The sequence below is a fragment of the Phaethon aethereus genome, assembly GCF_964289735.1.
Source record: "Phaethon aethereus genome assembly, chromosome: 2".
NCBI lineage: Eukaryota > Metazoa > Chordata > Aves > Phaethontiformes > Phaethontidae > Phaethon > Phaethon aethereus.
Genome location: NC_138582.1, coordinates 170,347,683 through 170,360,840, shown reverse-complemented (window position 1 = coordinate 170,360,840; position 13,158 = coordinate 170,347,683). Strand labels below are relative to the sequence as shown.

At 50.0% G+C, this 13,158-nt stretch overlaps 1 protein-coding gene across 1 annotated transcript in view; it reads right to left on the bottom strand.

Annotated features, from left to right (window-relative positions):
* The window catches only part of PTH1R (parathyroid hormone 1 receptor), a gene marked incomplete at its 3' end in the record, with an annotated part of 126,708 nt that extends 114,157 nt beyond the window's left edge, over window positions 1–12,551 (bottom strand). The window contains exon 1 of the mRNA XM_081996304.1: window positions 12,356–12,551. Within this exon, the coding sequence (XP_081852430.1) occupies window positions 12,356–12,430 (75 nt within the window). The 5' untranslated portion in view covers window positions 12,431–12,551. The remainder of the gene's footprint in view (window positions 1–12,355) is intronic.
* Between the last annotated feature and the right edge of the window lie 607 nt (window positions 12,552–13,158).

The following is a 13,158-nucleotide window of genomic DNA, read 5'->3' as shown; positions in this document are numbered from 1 at the left end:
GCCAGCATGCTTATCATCCTGCCCCACAGCCACCATAGCCAGAAACAAGAGCAACACTCCCTCCTTTCAGATCTCCCCCAACTTGCTTTTGTTTAAATGCTTTCAAGAAGGCATTCATTGCACAAGGCAGCCAGCCACAAAAGAAGCTACTGAAGCATGGCCGAACATGGTTTGGAGAAGCATCTGGAAACTGGGGGCTTGTCATCCGACCCAGATCTCTCAACTTGCAGAATCTTCTCCCTTCCCGTCCAGATGCAACCCAGGGCCAGGAGACCAGGACCAGCATATGTCAGTTGGGCTTCTCCGATTCACCCTCTGGCTCCCTCTTTATTTCCCTGCAGTGACACTGATTGACATCAGATGAGATTCTCTTGGCCCTTCTGCACTCCACAGGAACACCGCTGATTTACGCCAGCAGAAGGCTCTGGCCCCTTGAGCTTTGTGGTTTCTGTGATGAGGTTAAGGCAAATCGCAGAGAAAATCTGATCCCAGGAATGAAACAAAAAAAACAACAAACATGCTTCATTGTGGTGGTGAAAGGCTGACGGAGAAGCATCAGTCATGGTGGGAAATGAATTGGACATGAAGCTGGTACTCTGCAGTGGGATCATATGGTGGGATGCTCCGAGACTGTTTAACAACGCTACGGCGTGAGTCAGAGCCATACAGCTATACCCGCACGCTCACTTGTGTGTGCACACATACGTAACGGTGTTACACCAAACCCTGTGTCTTTGTCAGCTGAGGAAATAAGACCTCGAGGCCCACCCAGGTTCTGTGGGGTGCAATCACAGATGATCTGTGGCGGGATGCTCCGCAGCCGAGCGGGTCCCTTGAGGACACGGAGCAGCTCTGAGATGCACGAGCACCCATTGCTGAACATCTAAAGCCAAGCAAGGGAAACTAGCCCGATCCTGCTTTGTCCCCATCCAGTGGCTAGCCTGGGTAAACAGTCCTGGGAATTTGGCACAAGTGGAAATAAGCCACGTCGGCATTAGATACAGTGCATCAGTCCTTCTGAGCACCTACTGGTGTGTGCTTTAGTAACCGTGGCTATTTAGACTGGGAAAATGTTCCCACCTCAGTGCCTATAGAGCCATCTCTCTCTCTCTTTTATCCTTTGCTGGGAAACAATAAAAATAAGCCACATTTCCGAGTGCACAGAGTCCACCTTCACTCCCCATAAGTCTTCTGTGCTTTTGCTACACATACAGAGAAAAAATGCCTAAAAGCCCACGGAGAGCCAATGGGAGAGCTAAATCTCAACTCCTGGTCCCCTCTCCATACTGAAGAGGCCATTTTAGAGCAAGCAATTCAGTGAGTGTAACCTCGAGGGCAATGGAAGAAAACACAAGCTCAGAGAAAATTTTGGGGATATCAACTCTGAGAGGTTAAAAAGCTTCATAAGCTGATGGCTCTCGATAAGCCAGCAGTTCTAGCTTTCGAAGCTCTGTTTGTTGGCCATTTCTTAGAAGTCCTGCCTCTTATCAGCTCCCTCCCACTTTTATTTTAAATTTTTTTTCTGTATTTTTACTGAGCTGAGTGAAATTGCTAACCACGAAAATAGATACGCTACATAATGTTGCCTTATTGATCTTGCTCTTTGAGTGCAGCCAGGAGAAACGGGTCATTTCCTTGCAATTACTCACCATAGCCGGTGTTTCAAAGCTACTTTAGCTCTGATTGCTCAATGTCTGAAAGGAGAAGTGGTTTGGGCTGTAGGAGTTGAGAAGAAAGTCAAGGTAACACTGAGGCAAGGCAGGCATTAAGGCAATGCAAGTGGGATAAATGGAAATAACATGCGAAGTTCATTGAAATCAGTTCATTGGAATTTGATTTGAGTCTTTGCAAAACAAAAGAGGCTACTGGCTATTTGCTCCTGGAGGAGATCAGGCATTGCCTAACATCTTTTAATTCACAAAGTCAATGGTTTTCTACAGCTGAGCACTCTCAGGAGTCCCTGGCCCCACTGAGTCACTAAATAAAGTGGGTTAGAGACCACTTTCAGGCTGTGCGGGTAAGGGAAATGGCAGTAACACGGTCTGGGTGCAAGCGAGCCTGTGCATGAGTCAGGGTCAGCCTTGTTTTTTTGGTGGGCTTCCATGTGCCTAGAGGGAGTGGTCTGAATGCAGGTCCACGTGCCTTCCAGGTTGGTCAAAAATGCTGATTTCTTTCTCCCTAGCCTTGTGAAAGAAAGCCCAAAGACAGCGACAGAAATGACAGAGTAGTCTGTCATTGTGACGGGGAGATCACAGAATCACAGAATCACAGAATCACTAGGTTGGAAAGGACCTTCAAGATCATCAAGTCCAACCATTAATCCAGCACCACCATGTCCCCTAAACCATGTCCTGAAGCGCCACATCCACACGTTTTTTGAACACTTCCAGAGATGGCGACTCCACCACCTCCCTGGGAAGCCTGTTCCAATGCCTGACCACCCTCTCAGTGAAGAAATTATTCCTAATATCCGATCTAAACCTCCCCTGGCGCAACTTGAGGCCATTTCCTCTCATCCTATCACTAGTTACTTGGGAGAAGAGACCAACACCCTCGTTGCCACAACCCCCTTTCAGGTAGTTGTAGAGAGCGATAAGATCCCCTCTCAGCCTCCTCTTCTCCAGACTAAACAACCCCAGTTCCCTCAGACGCTCCTCATAAGACTTGTGCTCCAGACCCCTCACCAGCTTCGTTGCCCTTCTCTGGACACGCTCCAGCACCTCAACATCCTTCTTGTAGTGAGGGGCCCAAAACTGAACACAGGATTCAAGGTGCGGCCTCACAAGTGCCGAGTACAGGGGCACAATCACTTCCCTACTCCTGCTGGCCACACTATTCCTGATACAGACCAGGATGCTGTTGGCCTTCTTGGCCACCTGGGCACACTGCCGGCTCATATTCAGCCGGCTGTCAACCAGCACCCCCAGGTCCCTTTCGGCCGGGCTGCTCTCCAGCCACTCCTCCCCAAGCCTGTAGCGTTGCATGGGGTTGTTGTGGCCAAAGTGCAGGACCCTGCACTTGGCCTTATTAAACCTCATACAGTTGACCTCTGCCCATCGATCCAGCCTGTCCAGATCCCTCTGCAGAGCCCTCCTACCCTCCAGCAGATCAACACTCCCACTCAACTTGTTGTCATCTGCAAACTTACTGAGGGAGCACTCAATTCCCTCATCCAGATCGTCAATACAGATATTGAATAAGAGCGGTCCCAGAACCGAGCCCTGGGGAACACCACTTGTGACAGGCCGCCAGCCGGATTTAACGCTGTTCACCACAACTCTCTGGGCTCGGCCATCCAGCCAGTTTCTCACCCAGCGAAGAGTAAACCCGTCTAAGCCACGAGCCGCCAGTTTCTCCAGGAGAATGCTGTGGGAGACACTGTCAAAGGCTTTACTAAAGTCCAGGTAGACAACGTCCACAGCCTTTCCCTCATCCACTAGGCGGGTCACCTGGTCATAGAAGGAGATCAGGTTGGTCAAGCAGGACCTGCCTTTCATGAACCCATGCTGGCTGGGCCTGATCCCTTGGTTGTCCTGCAGATGCCCTGTGAGCACTCTCAAGACCAACCGCTCCATAATCTTCCCTGGTACAGAGGTCAGGCTGACAGGCCTGTAGTTCCCAGGATCCTCCTTCCGGCCTTTCTTGTAGACGGGCGTCACATTGGCAAGCCTCCAGTCTTCTGGGACCTCCCCTGTTAACCAGGACTGCTGATAAACGATGGAGAGTGGCTTGGCAAGCTCCTCCGCCAGCTCTCTCAGTACTCTCGGGTGGATCCCATCAGGCCCCATAGACTTGTGGGTGTCCAGGTGGCTTAGCATGTCCTTGACTGCTTCCTCCTGGATTATGAGGAGTACATTGTGCTCTCCATCCCCGTCTTCCAGCTCAGGGGGCTGAATACCCTGCAGATACCTGGACTGGCTATTAAATGGAGCAGGGGAACCATGTAGTGCAGGAAAACGTGAACAAAATCAGGTTCAAACGATGCTCCCAGGCCCGGCAGTCCCAGCCTTCCTAAGCAGAGCAGGGCCAGGGTGCCTCCAGCTTCTGAAACCCTCCTTTTCCTCCTTAGCTAAGAAATGTCCCACTCCATGTCTGCTACCAGCACTGTTCTTGTGCTTGGTGTATGGGATGGGCTCAGGGTTTTCCAGGGATGCTGCTCTTCCTTGAGTGTCCAAGGAGTATAAAAAAGGTGAATAAACCAAGGCAATGAGATGATGATTAAATGACTTGCTAGTAGTCCTAAACACTGGCAGAGTCCCCCAAAGCCCCACTGGGTCTCAGTTCTTTTGTCCTCTGTTACATGTCCAAGAGATGGTAGTTCCCTACCATCTGCTCCTCCTTACAAAGTGCCTCATCCCTTAACCCCCTGCAAGCATGAGCTAGGTTTTGCCTACCACTCACTTTCCTGTTAAAGCATACAGAAAAAAAAAATATTTAGGTCCCAAGGCAAAGTTCAGTGAAGGAAAGTGAAGGTTTTCTAAGGGTACCCAGTGACTTTCAAAACTGCCTTTACAGATGCAGTTGAGGCTGCTTCTTGCTCTCGGTGTGGCAAGACCAAGCAAATACACTGAAATGCTTGGAGAGAGGGGAAGGAGACTGAAGTAAAGATAACATCAAGGAACCCTGATTAGCAACAGGGCAGCCATGTGAAAAATGAGATAACCAGCCTGTCTTGGGTGCTGAGACAGCAACTCCTGTCTCCAGCCCTTGCCCCAGACACGGATAGAGGAGGAGGTCTTTTTCAAGAGGCTGAGTCTCCTTTTGATGAGCTGCCCTTATTTGAGAGACAGCTGGTATCGAGGTTGTTCCGGTGGAAAGACTCAAAGATTGAACACCTTTGGACTGTGAAGGTTCATTTGTTCTGCACTTTGACAAGGTCAGAGAGGTGGGCTAGGGCAGGATGGCTGTGCTGCCTAGTCCTGCCTGACTCAACACCTTCCTCGACCTGGACATAGAGGGAATGGTTTGGCTTGACCATCTCACAGTCCCTGCAAGCAACAGTCCAGAAAGCAGGTGAGTAGGTACCAACTGTGTTGTATCTCAGCTTGACTGGGCCACGTTTGAGTCTTGGAAGTCCCTGTTTATGCCTGTACTGCTAAACACAAGGGCTGGATTCTGTCCTCTGTCCCCAAAGTCAAGTGGCACAGCACGTCTCCATGCCTACACTTTTTTTCCCTAAAAAAAGTGTGTGATCACATCCAATACCCCTGACCTGTGTTATCCTGCACTACCATGTGGCATTATCTGCAGGACTCATCTGCTCAGATGGAAACTCTGCCAAGCAGCGTGCTAAAGGCGTGACTGATGGAGGGGAGGTTCAGAGGCAACGCGGAGCCTATGCTGACCTCAGCTGCTGGCCCTGTGGCTCACATTGCTGTACATGTGCTTATTGCCAAGGAGCAGTAGGTACAACAGGGATGGGATGTGGGTCTGTCAAACGGAGGGTTTGGGGGGCTTGATGCCAGCGTAACGTGACTGCACAACCACGGTGTCAGGCAAACCTGCACAGGTTGCTGGCTGCTCATCCCTTTTTGTTCCCACTTCTGTAACCCAACCTCTCCCTCGCGTGTCTCAGGGATTCATCCAAGCCTTTGCTGTGCAGATGCCAGACCCAGCTACAAAACTTCTTCTGCATTGATTCTTTTTCCATCTTGGGTTAGTTTTGTGCAAGCTCAGTGAGTTGAATCAGCTCATGGAAGGGTGCACACGGTCAGGGGGGAAGGAGGGAGACAGGACCACAATCCCTGTGCTGCTGAAACGCCTTGAACCAGGGATGCTGGAGGAGTGAGAGGGAAAAGGGGCAGAGAAGTCCACTTTCTGCTTTGCTGGGTAAAGGGAAATACATGTGGCCAGAAAGAGACACCAGCCTTCTGAAGATTTCAACAACCAAACCATCACCTGAATGCTGTCAGAGGGATTTCTGTTACAGGAAGATCAAAGTACGATCTGTTAAGATGGAGCCATCAGTCCAAAATTTTCCATTCTAGAAAATCAGGTTTCTGGAAATGAATGCAAGCTTAGCCTCCAAAGGGAAAGGAAAATCCTAAAACACAGAGCCCCTCTAATCACAGGCAAGGGACAGCCTGGCCTCTGGAAATAAAGGGCTTAATGCCAAGCCAGGTACATCAGGCACAAGTTTGGGTATTTTCTTCCCATGCGCCAAGACAGCAAAGCTCAGTTTGACACAGTAGGTGTTCTGCTGGCTGAGTTCCAGCCCCAGGGGTTTATCTGCACATCGTGAAAGGTGCAGCACAAAGATCATCCTTAGTACAGCGGCTCTTGCAAGGCCAGCTGAAGTTTGAGGTGTTATGGGTCGAGATAGCCAAATGATATTTTAACAGCCAAGTGGATGCAGAGGGAGAAAGCACATTCTCCACGTGAGGGCAAAACCATTTCTTTGGTATGGTCTAATCTTTAACACAGGCTGATCCTGTCGAGTTTTTCCTTTTGGTCAGGGCTTGCCCTAAGAAGTGCATTTCCTTTGGGTTGTTTTTTTTTGTTCTAATGGTTACTAATTGAGAGACACTAAAATTTCACTTACAGCAGGATCTCAGCAGACAGAGAAACCCCTCTACGCTTGCCCTTTTGCATAGAAATAGCCTATCCAAAGGCGGGGGATCCCTGCTGGCTTCTCCCTTTGATCCGGACAGTGTCAGAGGGTGAGGGGGTTTGGATGCATCAGAGCTCAAAAGGCTGAGATGAGCCCAGCGAGAGCTGTGAGGACTGGAGAGCTGCACAGTCTAGCAAGTACCTAAATACGCACCAGACTTCGCCCTCTCCTAGCGGTGAGGATGGAGCCGCTTGGCAGATGCAAGTCCCTGGGAAGGGTTTGAGTCGGAGGTGACCGAGGTCCAGCTCTGCTATTCCTGCCTTTAGGCACAAAGAAGGTTCAACGTCCGTAGCGTTTAGCTGGAGCCATGGCTCTGCTACCAACTCCAGGGAGCAAGATTTCCCCAGCCCTGTGTCTCAGTGCCAGGAGAGATGCTTTACCACCTCATCCCACGCGGCGTGGTCAGGGGCTGCCTGGCAATAGCTGTGGTTTAGGGGGTTCGGTGTGTTGAGTGTGGTGACTGTCCCCCAAATAACTTTGCGAACCAGGGACTGATTTCAATGGAATTCAACCGAGGGGCTGAGCGGTGCATTCCCGAGCAGAGGGAAATCCTCCAGCCAGCACCTTCACACCCTAGGAGGGTCCCTTGTCAGCACACCCAGCCGAGGAGAAGAGACACACCGCTGAGGGACGGCTCTCAGCGTTGCTTTTCAAAGGGACATGGGAGCGCAGGGCGGTGGCGGCTGGGGCAGCAGCTGCCTCCGCTTGAGCTGTCTGGGCTGAGGGTACCCCTTGCTGGCACTGCACACACACCGTCCGAGCCGGAATAATCCCACTGATCTCAAAGCACCGCTCGGGGGCTATTTCTAGGAGGTCAGAAACTAAACAACAATTGCCTGGACCCGAAAGACACACCTCGGATTTTGTTTCCTCCAACCTTGACCCTCCTCGTGCTCACAGTTGCCCTGTGGCTTTTCCTCTTCCCGATGCAAAGAGCTCACACCAAACTCAGCCTGCTCAGGTCAGACTTGCCACCGGGCAGCTGGAAGTTTTTTGGCTTGCACGGGATGAAATCACAGCCCATGCATTACCCTGACGCAGAGGCTTGTTTGCTTTATATTTTGCGGTTGAGTATTTCATAGTCTGGGGATATCTGCTAATCCCGAAGTACAATAACAAAAATCATATCTTTCATAAATATACGGGGCAGGGATGGGCACGGTCCCAAGCGTGCGTGGAGAAAAGAACATTTCAGACATTGTTTCCCTGCACTTGGAGCTTGTCTTTATTTAATGAAGTTAGACAGCTAGTTGGGATCAGCAGGATCTCTGTATACGATTATTTTATTATTAAGATTCTTTTCACTCTTTTCTGAGGCAGAATATGATTATCTTTCCCTTCCAGCTATAAAAATAATTTAAAAATAAAACTTCTAATCTTTTCCCTTTCCAGGTCCGTGAAGATGTGGATCTGATCAGAGGAACAACAAGAGACAAGTCAAAGAGCAAAGCACCGACCAGCACCTCCTTAATCTAGCTGCTTTGCTGCCGGAGCACTGGGATCTCAGCTGGTTGGTGACCCGAGAGTCGCTTTGGTGTGAATAAGAGAGTTTGTCTGATTTACACCAGACCTTCCTACCAGAGGTTAACACCCATGCTGGTGGGGATGCAGCTCCCTTGGGAATAGGGGATGGGACCCTTCTGCAGGTGACCCAGCTGAGCTTATCCCTGTTTTGGGTTATGCCTGCAAGAAAGGGCTCCAGATCCCCTCCTGACACCCCTTGAATTTCTGGGGGATTGCTACAGCTTGCTTGGAAAATCAGAGGGAAACTTGAGCATTGCCCAAGCAGCCTGAGTGGGGCCAGGGCTGGGGAACCACAGGCTGCAGCAGACAGAAAGGGGTCGAGACCATTCTGCTGCCAAAACGCATCCCCGTCATGGGCAGCACCTTCTGCACTGCGAAAAGGCAAGACCCCCCCAGTAAAGTGGAGGTCCCTTTTGCCACCCATTTCATAGCCCACAGGGACCTGCTTCCCTGGGTCATGTTGAGCTCAGCCGACTGCAGCTGGCTCAGGCTGATACCCGTTTCCCAAAACGGAGCTATTCTGATCCAAAGCCCTGCAGAAGGCTGGTGACTTATTATTATTATTATCATTATTATGCAGAACTTCTCCTCTAGTCACAACTGCGTTAGGGGCTGCCAAGCTGAGACCATCAAGAGAAGGAAACCCAGTGAAAAACGAAGGGTTCAGCAGAGCAAACCATGGGGCTTTCTGCTGGGAGTGGGGCATGGGGAAGTTTTTCTGCAAGGAGCTCTGGCAACGCCTTTCGGATAAGATCATAGTGCCTACATCTTAGCTTCTCCCATGCTCTGCTGATGTCAGACCCTACTTTTAAAGCTCCTTTTGCACACATCTTTTCAAGCCCATGTTTGCAGGGCTGTCTGCCTCAGGCCAGTTTTGCTTCCCTGGTCCTTGGACTAAATAACAGAATTAACCCGAATTTACCCCCTCACTCTCCCAGATTTCAGGCACAAAGGGCTCAATCGACAAGCAAAGTTCCCTTTGATGTTTATGCAGGTGTTAATCAGGAGTATTCCCAGGGAAATGCTGGGGGAGAACTTCTCCAGATAGCCGGGGGTGTTGGAGGACAGCAGAGTTTCACCAATACTTCACCCACATCAAAGACCGTCTGTCCCTCTCCGCGGTCCCCCTAAAGCGCAGGGCAGGGATGCTGATCTCGCTATGGATTTTGCATGGCTTGCAGGCTCACGGGAGGTCCACGATTTCTGCACAGACACGTTTAACTCTGAGAGGACCCACTCTCACAGCATTTTTCCATGTGCTGAATTTCTCGCTGTGGTTTACAGTTAACGCAGGGACACGCAGCCCGCATGCTGTGGAGAAGTGATTCAGCTGCCGGCGTCCTTCCCCATGATGTACCAGTGACACAGACAATCAAAGAAACCATTTCCCATCCCTACTTCAGCACTCTTGCTGGGAGAAGTGCCTTTACTGTCGCCTTTTATGGCTGACAAAAGGAATAACGGGAGTGACAGCTTCAGATTTAGGATGCATCCTGCTCTGCCCAATCTCAGCATCACCAATTCTCAGATGCAAAGTGACCGAGCCGCAAAGAACCCAGCAATTAGGGCCACGGCTCTCAAGATTCAAGTCTTCCAGCCTCAGACAGATGAATTGTGCCCTGAAGCTCTGAGCAGTTGGCTGCCTCAGTCTGCGGGAATCCTCCTGACTCAAACCCCATAGCAGAGCTTTCCTTTGCTCTGCTGGGGGAGTGAAAGATCGGGTACCACTTTTAGCTTAGCCTGAAGCTGCCACAGAGCCTGTCTCTAAATTAAGTCCTTGCATTCTCATCCTTCTGCAGCTACTCTCATTGATTTTTGCTTGTTGTTTCTAGGAAAGGGGCACCTGGTGACTTTTATTGATGGCAGCACATAAAACACACTCAGACCCACTAGCCAAATATCAAGTATATATACAATCCTTCTCATAGTGTAGCTACCAAGACATCACCATGCTGCAACATGCAGACAATACCATTCCATGTTTTCAAAAGTTCATTTAGAAATCAAGTTAGTTTAGGAAAGAAACAACAACAGCCAAAAAAAAAAAAAAATCAGGCTCTAGGCACCCTGCAAGTTGTTCCCTGCCTCGCAAGCTGTTGCACAGTAAGAAGACGTGGGGTTGACCTTCTTGTTCTGCCCAAGTGGATGCCAGAAGGGACACACATCTCTGCAGCCCCTGAACTGTCAGGGCGACTTTTCAAACCTTCTGGCAACTCCTTCAGCTGTCAATAGTGGGTTTGAAAAGCAAGGGAAGTGTCTGAAGCATGCATTTCAGTCTGGGCCTAATTAAACAGAATGGGGTTTCTAGTGGCAGGACCCTAAATCAGTAACAGGAGGGGATCAGGCTTTTGGAAACGCAACAGAGCAAATGTTCTTGCGCATTCCTCACCTTGCCCTTCCCAGCAAAGTCCCCTGCTTTTTTGACCCTCCGTGATTCTGGCAGAGCTGTTCCTGATTTACACCCAGGTCCAGCTCGCTCTGAGCTGGTGCATGCGGCATGTTCAGCCGCTCCAGCCCCTGTTGCCTACCCGCGCTGCCGAGCAACTCGCTCGTGATCTGAAAATGTCTGTTGTGATGGGGGTACCATAAAAATAAAATACCCATCGGGAACATGAGGCAGCTGGCACTTGGTTCACTGGCTGGTTCTCTGCACCTTCTGGAGGTACCAGGATGTACTGGGAGAGGGGAGTAAACTGGGAATGGGACTGGAGATGCACTCTGCAGCCTCGCCTGTCTTTTCGGGGTCCTGAAGTTTGCCGAGCTCCAACCTGGCTGTTTCACGAGCCTGATTTTCACCGGTACCAACAGAGACACCAAAGCTAGCAGGAATTTTGGTGCTGCCTTCAACGGCAGCAGGGCTGTGGAGGGGGGCGGGTAGCAGGTGCTACAGGACCTACCCTGTCATGATATGGCCCCAAAGTCAGACATGGTCATGGGGATGTGAATCCAACCCTGGAACAGGGGGGAAACCTCAACTGTCGCTAAAACCTCAACAAACCTACAAGCGGTCCCCTCAGCTTCCCCAGTTTTCTCTGTGTTTTGGAAGGTTTATTTGTGCTTGGAGTTAGACCAAGACAGGGGTGGACTGCAACAGTGATTGTTTTCCGAGGGACTGTGTTTTCTCATGTATTGATGAGATGCTTCCCTCCAGCACAACGCTGGACACGTGGGGGAAATATCTCCCCACAGCCCTGCACAAGGTCCCGAGCAGCCCCGACCAAACCCAAGGGACAGGGCCCGGGGTGACGGTTCCTGGAGAGTCAGGGAGGACCTGGCTGGAGCCAAGGATAGAGTGAGCCCACTCCCTTCCAAACTCATCTCCATCCCCCGTGGAAAGCAGACACGGCTTTAGGTGGTGGTCGTGCCCCTTCCTGCAGCAGAAGATTCTGAGAAATAACCAGCACTGGTGGTGATTCCAGGGATGGAGAAAGCAGGGAAAGCATGTGTCAAAGCAGCCCGTCAGTGGGTTCATATCTGGTGGCAAATTCCGTATGACATTTCCCTTTACTTCTGCAGAAGGGCTTTGCAGACCACTTTGGGGTCTGTAGATTTTAGCCCATTCTCCATGACCACCATCAAGGCAGTTTTGTAACCCTTTTTGCTACCTCTGTAAAGGTATTCTCTGCAGGCACAGGTGAAAACAGTGTCAGGAAACAAAGGGTTAATACTACTTTCATGCTCCTGAGTGTAAACTGTCTACAAACCCTGCAACTCTGAAGTCCTCTCCAAATTTAATCCCAAAGAGGAAGGCACTGTTTCGCTGAGATTAAGCAGATTTGCAGATTAAGAAGATTAAATCAAAACTAAATTTGTTGTCTTGGGGAGGGGGATGGATAAAAAAAAAGGAAAAAAAGGAAAAAAGAAGAAGCAAAGTTGCCCTTTACCCACAGGTGTCTTTTAAATTATCCCCCAAACTCTTTCCCCAGACCCCTGTCAAACGGCACGCGTTCATGTCCGGAGGGGTTTAAAAGTGATTGAAACTCTTCGGGAAGCAGAGGCATTTGAATTTCATCGGGTGCAGCAACTCTCGAGACCAACCGCACACACTATCTGCCAGCGAAATAAGCCACTGGGCTGAAAAAAAAAACCAACCCAAACCCAACAAAAACCAAAAATCCCAGGGCTCTGCCTTCTTAAATCCTTGATACAGTAAATTACTCATCAAGGAAACAGCCGTGCAGAGCGTTCAAGAATGTGAAGGGAAAAGAGCGAGGGACTCACCAGAGCGTAGACTGAGCTCAATACGGAGCAGCAGAGGATCAAACCCAGACTGTGATAAACCAGATATGATCCCATATCCAAGAGGCTTCTTCCAGCATCCAAGCTCGCTCAGGGAAGTAGGAGGACGAGAGGTCTTCCAGCACTCCGGTTTGCTGATGATTTCTCCTTCTCCTTCCCTCCCGTCCTCCCCCCCCCCCACCCCTCCCCGCTCCAGAATTTGTGTTTGTTTGATTGTTTGTTTGTTTCCACAGTTTTAGCCAGAAAGGCACATGACAAGAAACCCCGGTCCTTTGCTTCGTTTTCTCATGGCTGGAGATCCGGGCAGCTCCCTAAACGCAGCCGAGGAGCCCATGTGAAGCGGAGCAGCTTCGCTCCCCTCAGAGCCGCAGCCGCTGGTGCTGTTTGTTTTCCGTGTGCATCTGTCTCGGAGCAGAAAAAATCACATCCATATGTCAAAAGTGCTCTTCTGTTTCCTTTTTATGAGGCAGTGGGAAGTTCAAATAATTTCTTTGTCAAACGCAAACACACAGAAAGAGGGAGAGAGAGGGAGGGAGGGAGGGAGAAGGCGAGAGAGGGGTGGAAGGGGTGGGAGATTGGAGAGGGTGGGGGAGGCTTTTAACCACTGCTTTATTTTTAGATTCAGTAATTTTATCTTTTAGGTTTCAGAGGGGTTTGGGGGGGAAGATTTTTTGGGGTTTTTTTTTTCCCGTCTTCTCTTTTGGGCATGCAAACAAATCGCAAAGTCGAAAGTTAAAAAAAGCAAAAACTTGGAAATATTTTCACTCAGCAATTACCTTTTCGCA